This window comes from Eleutherodactylus coqui, chromosome 7, assembly GCF_035609145.1.
Source record: "Eleutherodactylus coqui strain aEleCoq1 chromosome 7, aEleCoq1.hap1, whole genome shotgun sequence".
NCBI lineage: Eukaryota > Metazoa > Chordata > Amphibia > Anura > Eleutherodactylidae > Eleutherodactylus > Eleutherodactylus coqui.
Genome location: NC_089843.1, coordinates 178040752 through 178057274, shown reverse-complemented (window position 1 = coordinate 178057274; position 16523 = coordinate 178040752). Strand labels below are relative to the sequence as shown.

General features: G+C 40.4%; 1 protein-coding gene across 1 annotated transcript in view; it reads left to right on the top strand.

Moving 5' to 3' along the window:
* The window catches only part of CCSER1 (coiled-coil serine rich protein 1), an 803172-nt gene that overhangs the window by 274438 nt on the left and 512211 nt on the right, over positions 1-16523 (top strand). The window contains exon 5 of the mRNA XM_066574037.1: positions 15130-15256. Coding sequence (XP_066430134.1) covers positions 15130-15256 — 127 coding nt within the window. The remainder of the gene's footprint in view (positions 1-15129; positions 15257-16523) is intronic.

Sequence of the window (16523 nt, the reverse complement as noted above, 5' to 3'; positions counted from 1 at the left end):
ACCGCGTTTACGTGTAATGATTATGATTGAAATTCGGTTGTTTGAACGAATTTAGAGCGATAGTCATTGTGTGTAAATGGGCCTTAACTCAGTGCTTATTTCCAGAATGTTTGCACAATGGAATAAGTCCAACAAATATGCAAGTTATCTCCAGAATTATTGCAACCACGAAAACATACATTTGTTACTTTAGTAAACTCAGCATGTAATTTGCTAGGAACACAATGAACGCAGTGGAGGTACCACCTTAATGGAGGTTTCCATAAGGTACTCTTGATAGCTACACTTAAGGATCATTTCACAGCAATAAAACCATCGAGCTGGTGGTAAAGATATGTTTAAACATGTCTCACATGAAGACATAAATGGTCCAGTTGAATCTGGAAGTGGGTCATTATATATACACAGTATAAAATAGAGATGATCCCCTTTGGGCGTTTGTTAAGTAGATTAGCTCATACTGAGTGGCTATAGGGATTCCTGCTGAAGAAAGAACAAATCTAAGTCAGTTTAAAAATTGGGAGAAGTACAATAATTCTCCCATTGGAAGAGAGAACTCTTCCCTGTTGATCTCTGAAGTGAAAGACAAAATTCAATTTAGCCCAGGTTCCCAGCTTTTTAGAGGTTTTAGCTAAAAACCTAACTTTTTTGTTTGCATATTTGAAATCTGTCGCTTGATTCGATCTCATAGCCCACTTAGTATAATGAGTCAAAAATTCCTTAAGTTGTAGCTTAGCATCCAAAATAAATTTAGTAAAGTGTCTAAAAGTGAGTTAGTTTTTAATCTGTAACTCCACCACCCCATGAACACCACTCCTAGATATTCTCCAAATGTTCCATTGGTTTTCTCGTGTACTGTACATTGCTATCTTAACACTCCTTTAATATTCACCCTCTACTAGTTTATATTCCAGTGGGTTTGATCCTTTTCTAACCACAGTACAATTAATCTATCTGGAGTGACATTAAATGAGCAATTACTGCATATAGACATACTTGCTTGATGCAATCAGATCTTGTTAAAATGCACCTCCTGCGGTCTCGAGATATTGAAGTGACTATGCTACAAGGTTGTTAAGTGTAAATGACTGGCATACTCTGTGTCTTCACTATGAGAATGATTATTTAATGTGTAGCCAGTTCTGTTTGTTTCCATTCACTTTTGTATTTATTTCTAGCCATATAGTGGTTTTAATAGAGAACAATTTGTAGAACAAGAATATAAACTTCCTGTCCATAGGCGGCTTTTGCATTGTGAAATCTGGAACGGGATTCTGCCTCCGGATTTCTCAGCAAATCCAGCACATAGCATGCTATGGAAAAATGTGATTTCCTGCTCACGAGCAGAAATTGATTGTGATTTTCTGCTCGCCGGAAAGAAATTGCAGCATGCTGCGATTTGCTGCGGGCTACACACAGCTGGTTTCCATTGAAGTCAATGGAAGCTGACTGTGCCGCGGTCATTCCAGAATCATCACTGCGGAATGGCTGCAGGAGCCGCGTAATCGCTAGGGCGATTCCACCGCGTCCTCTCAACTGCACATGCGCCAGCGGCAGAGGAGGCCACGTCATCGCCATAGCGACGGCACAGCGTCTCCTGTACTGCACATGTGCCGCCCGATACATTGGCAGCACATGAGAAGACGCCGGACAGGTAAACAGGTCTGGTACCGGGTCAAACTCCACTATGGGAATCGCACATGCGGGGTCTGATCCGTCCGTGGACAGGAGGCCTAAGAAAATACATTGGTAAAACCGTAGTATATTTCTGTACTAACCTGGTAACTGGGGTGGATCCCGGACTGAAAGCTAAGGAGGAGGGTAAAGAAGTGCAGGTCAAGGACAAGTGTACACATATTCCAAGACAAGTTTATGCTACTGCTATGTAAAGGCCAATACAACAAATAAAACTTCTATGCAGTAACTATATAGTTGTGAAATACCAGCTCTACACAGATAGTTCACTGAGTATCAGCATGCTGCAGACTAATACAATGAAACAATTACATTAAATGACTCACTGGTGACTTCTCTGAATGTAGTCAGATGTTTCCTGTTTTTTCTCCATGTGGCCCAGACCATCATAATAACCATAGTACAAATGATTAAAGAAAAAATTCTCCTACGCTCAGGGGTTAATTCCATAAAGATAGTGCAATATTGAGGTGACACTTACTTGAGCAGAGGGCGTCTAAGGTAAATACCCACAGACACCCCCCTTAAGGGTTCATTGCCACGGACGGAGTGGGATATGCCCGTGGATTTATGCTGCAGGAGTACCGTGGTGGTAAACAAAAAGGTCCCGGTGGTGGTCGTGGAAAAATGTGCATTTTTTTCGCGGTCTCCATTAATACTACATTAATGGAGACCTCCGCTGCGGAAAAACGCAGTGAAATAGAACATGTTACAACAGGCAGAAAAGCTATTAGGTTCAATAGAACCCAATAGCTGCTTTATTCCGCCGCGGATTTCCACCAGGGGGAACGCAGCAGAAATCCATCCGTGAGCATTAACCCTTAGTCCAAGAAAATAAGATGGTGTTGTTTGTAGATGGTAAAGATGTCCAAACCACAGAGATTTGTAAAATGCTCAAATTTATTGATAACAAAAGAAGATAACAAAACCCCACAAACACATATAAGTGAGGGGTACAGTGCAACGCGTTTCACAGCTTAGGTATGCTCCTTCCTCAAGCACATCAGTGGGAAATTAAAGAAATCTTATAAAGAAAAGGTTGTAGAAGCAAATCAATTAGATTTCAATCAGGGCGCTACATCGTTATATTTACAGTTGTCATACAAACATAATGCCCACAGGGATGGCTGCTCAGGCATCTTTTGCCCCCTCACTTATGCAATGCAGCCACACTTTTTTTTAACACAAATCCCCCATCCTGTGGCCCTGTTTAGCACAGCCATCCTGCTGCTATCCTCAATAATGTACCTACCTCCAGTATTGTGTCTGTAACTGCCCCAGATGCCCCTATTAAAAGATGCCAATGTACTCACCTCATTTACCAGAGTGACTCCTCATAAGTATTCCAGTGCAAGCTAAAGACCTCTTCTGGCCTGTGTCCTGGCTGCTCCACCTCTGCACACTAACACAGTGGTATAATTATGTCATCACACAGCATCAGCTTGTGCTGGGGAGCAAAGAAAATAAGCATAATACTATTTTAGTACAACCTATAACTGCAATTAAAAGTGAGCCATGGCAAGGTTTATAGGGATTTTCCATGAAATTACTATTAATTACCGATAGTCAGGATAGGTCATCAATAGTTGACCGGCTGGGGCCTGCCGCTTGGGACCCCGGATGATGAGCTTACTGAGCGCTCGTTGATGGTGTCAGTATACACTGGGGTCGGAGTGGAAGCCACTGCTCTGACCCCTGTATAGTGACCAGTGCTTGCAGTTGTCATTTGAATCAATAGGAGTTGCACCTGCAATTACAAGCGCCAGCCACTACATAGTGGTCGAAGCAGAAGCTTCTGCTATGATCCCTGTGTATACCGGCGCTGTCAGCAGATGCCCGATCAGCTGACCGGCCGGGATCCCGAGTAGTTAGCCCCAGCCAAACAACTATGGATGACCTATCAATAGTATTTTAAAGGAAAAGCCCTTTAATAAAGGAGGCGGTAAGCTTTTTGTGGTGAGGGCTGGTGTAATTAATTCTTAAAGGCATTCTGTGGCAGGTAAAACTCAAACCTGCTATGAATTGAACCCATAATAGCATAGAATGTCTTTATTTCCTGTATTTTTTGTTTAGATGTTTGTGATAGACTTTTCTTTCCTAATATAGCCTTCTGTTAACTAATCTGAACTAGATTATTCTGTGCCAGTGGGTTTTTTACGCTGGAATCTACTAATGGAGACATCCCTGGGCTAATGCAGTATTGATTTAGTGACTCTTGTAACTGCATATGCCGAATATACACAGGTATAGTTGTCTTATTTTAGAGGAAATGATGAAGCCTGTGCTTCAGGTCAAAATGGAATCAAATGACGGATCTCAATTATTACCATTGCTGGTTAATAACTAGTTAAGGGAACACTTTGTTATCAGCATCTAAGGTACAGTGTAATTTACTTTAAGGGCCACTTACTCTAGAACCAGTATTGATGTGCCGGACTACAAGCACACCAAACATCATTGAGTTGAGCTTTTGCTCTCCTAGATACAGTACATATTTCTCTAAACAGTAGCAACCATACAGCAGCCTTCACAAAGAACATATATTCCTGCGTGAGTGCTTGGGCTGTCGGTTTTTTCACTGCATGTTTTTAAGCTGTGTATTTACACATATTCATCCTTTTACTGCCCCATTACATTCTAAATGATATGCCAATGCATTACGTTGCACCACCAAATGTTTTGTTACGGGCATTGTCCCATGAAAACAGCTCATTACCTATCCGCAGGATAAGTGATAAGTGTTTGATTGGTGGGCTCCAACCACTGGGACCCCATCAATCACAAGTTCCAAGTGCCCTGTATGAACAGAGCAGCGGTCACATGTGTTCATTGCCACTTTGTTTATTACTGTGGGACTGCCGGTGATGGCCAAGTCCAAGCTCTCAGCTATCTCCGGCAGTCCCATCAGAGATAAATGAAACAGCAGTGCACATGCATGACCACCACACCATTTATATGGGGGAAGGGAATGGGATTCCCATTCACATAATTGGTAAAGGTCAAAGCAGTCATTTCTCCACTGATCAGACACTTAAGGCTGATTTACGCGCAACGATTATCGCTCAAAATTCCCTGGTGACGTATTTTTTTACAGACGACCGTTTGTCCCAAAAACAGGCTGCTGTGGCCAATGACAGAGCTCAGCAGCATGATGGCTTAGTGCTTAGCATTGTGGCCTCGCAGCTTTCAGATTCTAGGTTCAAATCTAGGGCAATATCTGCATGAGTTTCCTCATAATAATCATCTTTATTGAGACTCACAATCTATATTCACTCATATATTCAAACATTAAGATGTTTATTTGTCCAGACTTGAACCTTGGTCCCCAGTGCTGGAAGGTAACAGTACTGAGCCACTGTGTTTCCTTATTTTGTTTTCCAATTCCACATCCTTCCTCCTCCTCCTCCTGTGTAATATGCATGTGCTATATAAATAAAGATCATTATTGTTATTAAGAAACCAATAAAAAAACAGAGATACTCCATACAGTTCTTCAGCATGGGAAGAGATTCCTTAAGGCCCATTTACACGGAGCGATGATCACTCAAAAATCGCTAAAAAGCGATAGTTTGAGTGATAATCGTTGCGTCTAAATGGGCGGCCATCGTGCACTTTTTGTTAACTTTGTTAAATTCAGGCCAACCTAAAAATCATTGTGCGGTCTTATCAGGACCGCACGCTGAGTTCTCCACGGGTAGTGCTGATAGCATTGTTTCCCGTCTGAGAACAAAGGAGCCGAATGGAGATAAGAGCCCTCCGACTATTAACTGCATTCAGCTAAAGGCTTCATTTGCACACTAATAAGCTATTAAGTTGCTGAGTAGCTACTTAATAGTTTATGCAAAATGAATTCTCAAAGCTGTCACTCAAACTTTCGTTTGAGTGATCATCGCTCCGTGTAAATGGGCCTTTAGAAGTGATCTCATTTACATGTATAAACATACGTGGTTAGTACAGAGAGACTGCACAGGATTTGTTCCTCCCAAGGACTGTACAAAGGATCATGGGACATTCATTACGTGTGCAGGAAAGGCAATTTCAGCATCTATGTAGGAAGGGGTTCTTTACAGCTAAAGTAGTCAAACTGCGGAGTGCCCTACACAATAGTAGACCTCTGCCTCACACGTGGATTCAGCCACTCACTGACTTACTTTAAGCTAGTAACTCCCTTATGTCCCTCTTGTCCCTGCTACAACGAAGCCAGCTAGAGCTACCAGAAAATTTTGGAGTATAAACTCAAATCAAAGGCAAGAACAGTGAATATATCTACACAGCCAAGCAGTCACATTAGTAAGGGGTGCTAAGGGTAACCTCTTACATGTCCCTACCGTGGTATAAAACATTTATCTGCTATAAAAACCCATTTGACTGCAGTTAATTTTTAACTTTCACCCTAGATCTGAACGTCAAAAACTACTGCTGTCTTTAGGAAAGGAAAGGTTGAGACTAGGGTTAAGTACAATAGTACCTGCTTAGGCTTTAACCCCTTAGTGACGGAGCTTTTTTGCTTTTTTCCATTTTTGTTTTTTCCTACTCCCTTTTAAAAAATCGTAGCTCCTTAATTTATCCATCGACATCGCTGTATGTGGGCTTGTTTTTTGCGGGATGAGTTATATTTTTCAATGGCACTATTTATTGTACCATATTATTTACTGAAAAACTTATAAAAAATTCTTAGCGGAGAGAAATGGAAAAAAAACGACATTCCACCATCTTTCGGTGCATCCTGTTTCTACAGAACACAAATTGCAACAAAAACGACCTGATATTTTTATTCTATGGGTCAGTACGATTGCTACGATACCAAACTTGTATAGTATTTTTTTTGCTGTAGTACTTTAATTTTTTTCAATTATTTTCTGCAGTCATTTTGTGCGCGCAATACCTTTTTTATTTTTTCGTCGACGTAGTTGAGCAAGGGCTCATTTTTTGCAGGATGTCCTGAAGTTTCCGATAGTATCAATTTGGAATACATACGACTTTTTGATCGCTTTTTATTGCGTTTTTTCTGGGAGACAAGGTAACTAAAAAAGTGTATTTCTGGCGTTCTTTATTTTTTTTTTAGACGACGTTCACCGTGCAGGAAAAATAATGTGCTACTTTGATAGATCGGACTTTTACGGACGTAGCGATATCAAATACATATTTTTATTTTATGATTTAGAATTTTTAATAATAGATATGGCAAAAGGGGGGTGATTTTAAACTTTTATAACTTTTTTTTTTTTTTAACAATTAAAAAAACTTTATTGATTATTTTTTTACATTACTTTGAAGTCCCCCTGGGGGACTTTAACATGCGATGCTTTGATCGCTCCTGCAGTATGACGTAATGCATTACGTCATACTGCTTTTTTACAGGCAGTCTTTCAAGCCACCCTGCGTGGATGGCTTGATAGGCAGTCTGCTAAGGCGGCCCTGGGGCCATTCATTAGGCCCCCGGCTGCCATGACACCTGCACGGATCCCCCGATCTCACCGCGCAGGGGGGGGGGGGGGCGGGCGTGCGGGACCCCTGAACAGCGTTCGGGGGATTTAAATGCCACTGTCAGAATTGACAGCGGCATTTAAAGGGTTAATAGCCGTGGACGGCCGAGCGCAGCTATTGCCCGCGGGTGTCAGCTGTAATAAACAGCTGACGCCCGCGCTGTATGGAGGGAGATAGCGGCGCTACCTACCTCCATACACGTCCTGCAACAGCAGGACATAGTTTTACGATAGGACTGTCACTAAGGGGTTAAATGAAATAGGGCTTTAACATGATGTTATATCATAGGAGGTCATATTATAACTGGAATCTAATTAAAGGCAATGTCTAGACATTTCAAAAAAAGCATCCTATGCATCCATAGGTAATGTCTGGTATTCCAGCTCAACTCAATTGAAGAGAATGGGGCTAAACTGCAATGACACACACAACCTGTGGACAAGTGTGGCACTGTTTTGGGACAAAACAGTCTTGTTTTCCCAATCCTGGACATGCCATTTTAATTTCTTGTAAAAATTGATAAAAAACAAAAGTGAGTTTATTGAATCCTAGCTTTGTTGTTGTGATTCCTAACTTTGCACAAATGAACTGCATGTGAGATCTAGAAGCTGCAACAATAGCATATGTATGTATGAAGTGTTACTTATTAGACATTTGTTTTACCAATAACAATTCTTCTTTCTCAGCCGCACAGTGATCTGGAAAGTTATTTTCTCTACTTGCACTGCTCGCTTGTGTACTTCAGGTTCTTCTGTCCTGGAGGAGCCCTTAATATTGCACACTGTTTTTGACAGATTGGATTACCAACGATATACCTTGAGCACTGCCTGTAATAACAGCTTTCTCACCTCTTCGGTGTCTAGAGAAGAGCTGTTACTGATTGCTGACAATACCGCATTTCTGATGGATAGGGAAAAATGTAATCTGACATTAGGAATAGTTCAGACGTATGCCCTGAATGCAATAAATAACAAAAGGTACCGTTTCAAAACTATGTTGTTCTTTGCAACAGGAAATTACTAATAATGCCATGACACTAGAACATGTGAAGACAGCATGGCTGAAAGAAGTAAGGTCACAGTAAGGAAAATGAAGAAGGAAATCCATAATAAAATTGCATAGGTTGCTAAAGGTTGTTTCTAGTCCCAATGATACATTTGCAAGTCTGTTAAATATCAAAAGGAAACCCAGATAAATATTACATTTTTCACCTTATCTATTCACGTCATCCTAGCCTATTGCCATATCTATCTATTTCATATCTATCTATCTCGTATCTATCTATCTCTCTATATCTATTTATCTATATCTATCTCTCTATCTATCTCTCTATCTATCTCTCTATCTATCTATCTATCTATCTATCTATCTATCTATCTATCTATCTATCTATCTATCTATCTCTCTATCTATCTATCTATCTGTCTGTCTGTCTGTCTATTCATCCATCCATAAAAAGTCACAAAGTCAGATTTTCTAATAATTATGAACATGGAACACTTCTTTATAAGCAAATTTATTTTTTCAGAGCAATGTAATGGCATAAGATTGAAGATACACCAGTATCTGCCCTTCACCAGTTATGTTGGATGCCTTTCTAAACTCATTAACACATGGACCAGTTGAGCATGCGCCAGCCTTAGGGGTATGCAACTTGTGCAGTTAATAACCCTGCTGAAGGGGGCACATCTGGAGTACTAATGACTGCAATAAATGTTGACATTATTGTGTAGCAATATTTTTAAAAATAAAGTTTCTTTTTTGGGCTATTTCTATTGATAACTAATCAGCTGAGGTCCTCACCAGTGAATCCAGGCAGATCAACTATTGATCACCCATCCTGAGGATAAGTCATCAATAGATATAGCCCAGAAAATCCCTCTAAGTATGGAACTGTTATTTAATAGCAGTATGTTGATGTAGAGCAAAGATAGCACATGGTACCATGATAGCCGGAAAAAATTACGTGATGTTAAATACTCGTGTGTGTGTGTGTGTGTGTGCGTGCATGTATATATATATATATATATATATATATATATATATATATATATTTAAAAAAAATACAAATATATTATAGGGGGGAAACGTGTATTACTCTTTTAAATGCAACTTACTTAATCATACCAAAGCTCTGTCACACACGAAAGAGCAGAGACATCATGTGATGAATTTGCCAACTACATCTGAGGAAACACACATACACACACACTCACACACACACGTGTCTGTGTGTGTATATATATACATATATATATACACATACGTGTCTGTGCGTGTGTGTGTGTGTGTGTGTGTATATATATATATATATATATATATATATATATATATATATATAATACATACACTACCGTTCAAAAGTTTGGGGTCACATTGAAATGTCCTTATTTTTGAAGGAAAAGCACTGTACTTTTCAATGAAGATAACTTTAAACTAGTCCTAACTTTAAACAAATGCACTCTATACATTGCTAATGTGGTAAATGACTATTCTAGCTGCAAATGTCTGTTTTTTTTGTGCAATATCTACAAAGGTGAATAGAGGCCCATTTCCAGCAACTATCACTCCAGTGTTCTAATGGTACAATGTGTTTGCTCATTGGCTCAGAAGGCTAATTGATGATTAGAAAACCCTTGTGCAATCATGTTCACACATCTGAAAACAGTCTAGCTCGTTACAGAAGCTACAAAACTGACCTTCCTGTGAGCAGATTGAGTTTCTGGAGCATCACATTTGTGGGGTCAATTAAACGCTCAAAATGGCCAGAAAAAGAGAACTTTCATCTGAAACTCGACAGTCTATTCTTGTTCTTAGAAATGAAGGCTATTCCATGCGAGAAATTGCTAAGAAATTGAAGATTTCCTACAACGGTGTGTACTACTCCCTTCAGAGGACAGCACAAACAGGCTCTAACCAGAGTAGAAAAAGTAGTGGGAGGCCGCGTTGCACAACTAAGCAAGAAGATAAGCACATTAGAGTCTCTAGTTTGAGAAACAGACGCCTCACAGGTACCCAACTGGCATCTTCATTAAATAGTACCCGCAAAACACCAGTGTCAACATCTACAGTGAAGAGGCGGCTGCGGGATTTTGGGCTTCAGCGCAGAGTGGCAAAGAAAAAGCCATATCTGAGACTGGCCAATAAAAGAAAAAGATTAAGAGGGGCAAAAGAACACAGACATTGGACAGAGGAAGACTGGAAAAAAGTGTTGTGGACGGATGAATCCAAGTTTGAGGTGTTTGGATCACAAAGAAGAACGTTTGTGAGACGCAGAACAAATGAAAAGATGCTGGAAGAATGCCTGACGCCATCTGTTAAGCATGGTGGAGGTAATGTGATGGTCTGGGGTTGCTTTGGTGCTGGTAAGGTGGGAGATTTGTACAGGGTAAAAGGGATTCTGAATAAGGAAGGCTATCACTCCATTTTGCAACGCCATGCCATACCCAGTGGACAGCGCTTGATTGGAACCAATTTCATCCTACAACAGGACAATGACCCTAAACACACCTCCAAATTGTGCAAGAACTATTTACAGCAGACGCAGGCAGCTGGTATTCTATCGGTAATGGAGTGGCCAGCGCAGTCACCAGATCTGAACCCCATTGAGCTGTTGTGGGAGCAGCTTGACCGTATGGTACGCCAGAAGTGCCCATCCAACCAATCCAACTTGTGGGAGATGCTTCTAGAAGCGTGGGGTGCAATTTCTCAAGCTTACCTCAACAAATTAACAGCTAGAATGTCAAAGGTGTGCAATGCTGTAATTGCTGCAAAAGGAGGATTCTTTGACGAAAGCAAAGTTTGATGTAAAAACAATGTTATTTCAAATACAAATCATTATTTCTAACCTTGTCAATGTCTTGACTCTATTTTCTATTCATTTCACAACGCATGGTGGTGAATAAGTGTGACTTTTCATGGAAAACACAAAATTGTTTGGGTGACGCCAAACTTTTGAACGGTAGTGTACGTGTGTGTGTGCATATATATATATATAGCACAGTTATTCTAGTTAGCCCATGAAGGTATCATCTCCATAATACTTTTGTCTTTTTATAGAAGAGTATTTAATGACGTGGCAGAATATTGGTATCTGAGCAGTGTATGGTGGAATAGACGCCTGCACTAAATGTCACTGCTGCGTAGCCATTATACAGTTTTCATGGTTATGGCGGACTTGATAGTTTAAGAGGGGCCTGGATGCCTTCCTTGAGCGTTACAATATTACATGTTATAATCATTAATTAGTTCCGAAGGGTCGGTGATCTGGGGATTATTTTGATTGCCAAATTGGAGTTGGGAAGGATTTTTTTCCCCTTAAATAGCGAAAAGGGGCTTCTACCTAATTGTTTTTGGGGGTTTTTTTTGCCTTCCTCTCGATCGACTTTGGGGGGTAATAGACTGAACTGGATGGACATGTGTCTTTTTCCAGCTTCACATACCATGTTACTGTTTTTGATGTGTATAGAGGTGGCGTCACTGTATGATATTCGGGGATGGCGCCAGGTGAATGTTGCATTTTGGTTGAGAGACTCACAGTTGGCTCCATCTCTACTTCCCTATTGATTTTACAAGAGTAAAGCATGTTTCCTCAGATTGCCAAGGGCACTGGAATCTGCCCAGGTCCTGGATGAATGTGCTAAATGAAGTTATGGACCAATAAGAAGCCCAGTATGAAAATAATTTTGTATCTAGTAAATTGCAGTTGGAACTTTTACTCCTTTGACTGAAATGTCAGGTGCTGCTGTGAAGCCAATGTAGCCTTTGCTCTTTAGCTGGTTTTAATATTTTTTTAATATTGCAAATGTTGTTAAAATACAATTTAAATCGTGTTTCCAATGAAAAAAAGCATCTCACAAATGTATTTTAAATAAAATTGTAATTTTTATATGTAGAATACAAGGACAACACAGAAAGCACATTTTTCATCAGTTTTATACAAAATGCTCTACTTAGTCTTTATTTTTCTTACTGTGCTAAAAATGCAAATACGTATCATTAATGCGTGTTAAAAACATATTTCTTCAGTACAATATTCCGAGAAGCATAACATCATAACATTATAGTGGGATGCCTCCCTTGTGGATTTGATTTATTCCCCTTTAGTGTCTGTAGGAGGGAAACAGCATATACAATTAATTATACATAGAAGAAAATTACAGAAATTTAATTTGGCAGTGCATAGACAAAACATGTCGTACCGATAGTGATGTCGATAGTAAACGGTTCACTAACTGCTTTCCTTTTGGAATATTAGCATATTACTTATATTATGTAATACCTGATGGGAGTCAGATATGGACATTGATTTGCTTTCAGAACGTTTTTGGCAAAAGTATGTTCAACTTATAATTGAACAAAATAATAATCTAATGAGAAAAACAATGTATTACATAATGCAGGTGATACCAGATCACTGAGCCTCAAAAATGAAGGCAAGTATCACTACTGTCGAATGACGCAGAATGTACCCATAAAGTTTAGCCTCGGGTGCAGGGTTGACATAAATGCAAACATTCTGTAATATAATTCTAATGATTACATGAAGAGCGCCATATTACAGTTTGTTTTACTGAGACGCACTGCTACTAAGGGGATTATCTTCGTAATCCGACACCATACGGTGTACCATGTGGCGGTACATGGAATGCCTATAACACTGTAGTATGGAGCTTCAGACTCTGCTGTCTGCATCATTTCAGTAATATCCAACCACTAAATAAGGGCTCAGGGAAAGAACGTTCAAAGTCCACTCTTTTTAGTGTTTTTAAATAGAACTTGCCATTTTGTAGATTAATGTTGTAGAATGCGTTGTAGATAGAGATGAGCGAACGCACTCGGTAAGGGCGATTTCGCAATCGAGCACCGCGATTTTCGAGTACTTCACTACTCGGGTGAAAAGTACTCGGGTGCGCTGTGGGTGAGCCGGGGGTTGCAGAGGGGAGTGGGGGGGAGAGAGAGAGGGCTCCCCCCTGTTCCCCGCTGCTACCCCCCGCGCCTCCCCCTGCCCCCCGGCGCACCCGAGTACTTTTCACCCGAGTAGTGAAGTACTCGAAAATCGCAGTGCTCGATTGCGAAATCGCCCTTACCGAGTACGTTCGCTCATCTCTAGTTGTAGATAAAAAATGATCATAGTACATTCCAGAGCCGTGCAAAGAAAACACAGTTGCCAGAAGAGCGATGCAAACAGGATATGTTCATTAATTGCAATGCATTTCAACGTCCATCGTGCCTGTGCTAGTATCTTTTTTGCATTTCAAAAACAATGGAAAGTGATGTTTGTAGCGCCCCTACTGTGCAGTATTGCAATGCACACAGTGGACATTGGACTTTGCTGAAACTCACAGAGCATAATTTGCAAAGATGTTGGAACCGTCAATAATTTGTTTTCTACTCTTCTCCCATAAAATTTGGTCAAATATAATGATTTGCAGGATCTAAAACAGTTTGCACCAATGAAATACCATGATTACCGTGACAGTTTGCCATAACCGGCAATGTTCCAGATGGCAATTAAGGGAAAAATAAAAACCTCTTTTCATTATGTAACTTTTAGCCATGTTTTCAGCTTTAGAGATGTCCCATGTATGTATTAGTGATCAAAATTCAATATCATTGTATAATTTAGGCTTGATGAGTTGTGATTAGAGATGAGCGAGCACCAAAATGCTCGGGTGCTCGTTACTCGAGTCGAACTTTCAGTGATGCTCGAGAGTTCGTTTCGAGTAACGAACCCCATTGAAGTCAATGGGCGACTCGAGCATTTTTGTATATCGCCGATGCTCACTAAGCTTTTCATTTGTGAAAACCTGGGAAATTCAAGAAAGTGATGGGAACGACACAGAAACGGATAGGGCAGGCGAGGGGCTACATGTTGGGCTGCATCTCAAGTTCCCAGGTCCGACTATTAAGCCCCAATAGTGGCAAGAGTGAGACCCCCCCCCCCCCCCGCACTGTCAGCATAAAGATCGTTCTCCTCTGCCACAACTGTGGCAGAGAAGAACGATGTTAGCCCATTGAGTTCAATGGACCCGGCACTACAGCCGGCTCCATTGAAAGCAATGGGCTGCCGGCGATCACGGGATGAATTGTCGGGAAAGGCTTAAATATATAAGCCCTTCCCTGCATTTCATCCAGAAATGTGTAAAAAAAATAAAAAAAAATAAATATATATATATACTCACCTGGTCCCGGCAGACGGAGTTCAGTGCGGCCGGCGGCAGTCCTCCTAAACTGCTCTGAACAGCTGTGAGTAGTATTCAGCAGCCGGGGATTTAAAATCCCCACCTGCTGAATGAGCTGCCTCTAATTGGTCACAGCCTGACCAATCAGAGGCAGATCTCACTAACACACCCATTCATGAATTTATGAATGGGTGAGTGACTGCTGCTTCTCATTGGCTCAGTGCAGGGACCAATCAGATTTTAAATCCCCGGCTGCTGAATACTACTCACAGCTGTTCAGAGCAGTTCAGGAGGACTACCGCCGGCCGCGCTGAACTCCGTCTTCCGGGACCAGGTGAGTATATATATATTTTTTTTATTTTTACACATTTCTGGATGAATTGCAGGGAAGGGCTTATATATTTAAGCCCTTCCCGACAATTCATCCCGCGATCGCCGGCAGCCCATTGATTTCAATGGAGCCGGCTGTATTGCCGACTCCATTGAATTCAATGGTCAGTGCTCGTTTAATCGAGACGAGTACTGCATGGTGCTCGTCTCGAGTAACGAGCATCTCGAGCACCCTAATACTCGAACGAGCATCAAGCTCGGACGAGTATGCTCGCTCATCTCTAGTTGTGATATTTTTCAAATTAAAATTATCAATTTTCAATAAAAGTGGACTTTGATCATTCGTTTCCCGAGCCTTTCAAATATAACATTTTTGCTTTTATTCAGTAATTATGTTCTGTAATCGAATAGTTTGTATATTTTCTCATTTCAGTGTGTCGAGAAGATTCATACCAGTCCATAGTATCATGTTCTGCAGTGGTGCTTTCTCATATGGAACAAGCAAGTGAAACAAATACATCAAAAGAAGAAGAACCAAAAATGGCTGAAACTACAAAAAGGTATGTTATTAGTGAAAATGGTTAATTAAATACTTTTCCATATGTGATGCTCTTCTCCTGAAACCAATACCATGAAGCCATGGCTAGCCAGACATGTCATATAACATGGAGGTAATGTAGATAATAATAATAATAATAATCTTTATTTGTATAGCGCCAACATATTCCGCAGCGCTTGTAGATGAATAAGGACAGCCTCAGATCTATGTGTGGAGAATTGAAGGAGGTCTTGAATGGAGGGACCCTCCTGTATGATGTCCATGTGCCACTTATACACACAGCGGTCCTTTAAAAGTAGTTGTACCAAAATGGCAAGTTATATCCTTTTCGTAGGATTGGAGATAACTTCATGATTGGTGGGAGTCTCACTGATAAAACCCCCACTAATTTTGACAACAGGGGTTCCATGTCGCCTGTCCTCCTTACTGCAAGGTCACTGAAACCCTGTAGTGTGAAAACTGAATTGTGCTCTGGTCACACAAGCACTCTAACACTATGTTCAGTGTCATTAAAAAGAATGGAGCACTGACTGCACATGCTCAGCCACAGATATAATCACAATAATGTTACTGGTGGGAATGAGGGACCCCTACAGTGACAGTCAGGGTGTGACACGGGAGTCCTGTTCTGGAGATTGGCATGTGTCCCATCAGGAAAACACTAGTATTACTGAAATGCATCTACTGGTTAACTGTCTTTCTCAAATATAATATAAAACATCTCATCATAATTATATTCACAGTGTTCCATATCAAAGTGGCCCTTTCTGTAACTGATAATCACTTGTTGAAAATAGTAATGAACGGGCGACTTTTTGGAAGCCAATATGTGATCTGGAATCATATGTCACATGGTTTGAGTTTTATTTGAGTGCAGACACATAGTTACAAGTCAGGAGATTTCATCATCCTGTAGGAAATAACATTACAAATGTTGGGTTGCATTGTCTAGCAAACAAAACTAGACATAGTTGGTGAATAAGAAGTGTTTATATAGAAGGTTTCAGATATTGCCGGCTCGAAATTCTTTATTTCTACTACTCAAAAGGCGTACTTTATCTTAGAAGTTAGCTGATTGTAATGCCCCAAAAATTATTCCTATACTTGTCTGAGATAAGCAAGTTACTTCCATTTAACCCAATCGTTGTACGATTTTCTAAAACTGAAAATGCGATTACCCGTGTCTTATGGTGTGTTCACAAGTACACGTGCCATAAATATATATTGGTTTTTACAATTAATTAATTAAGCTTTGATGCCATTTTTGG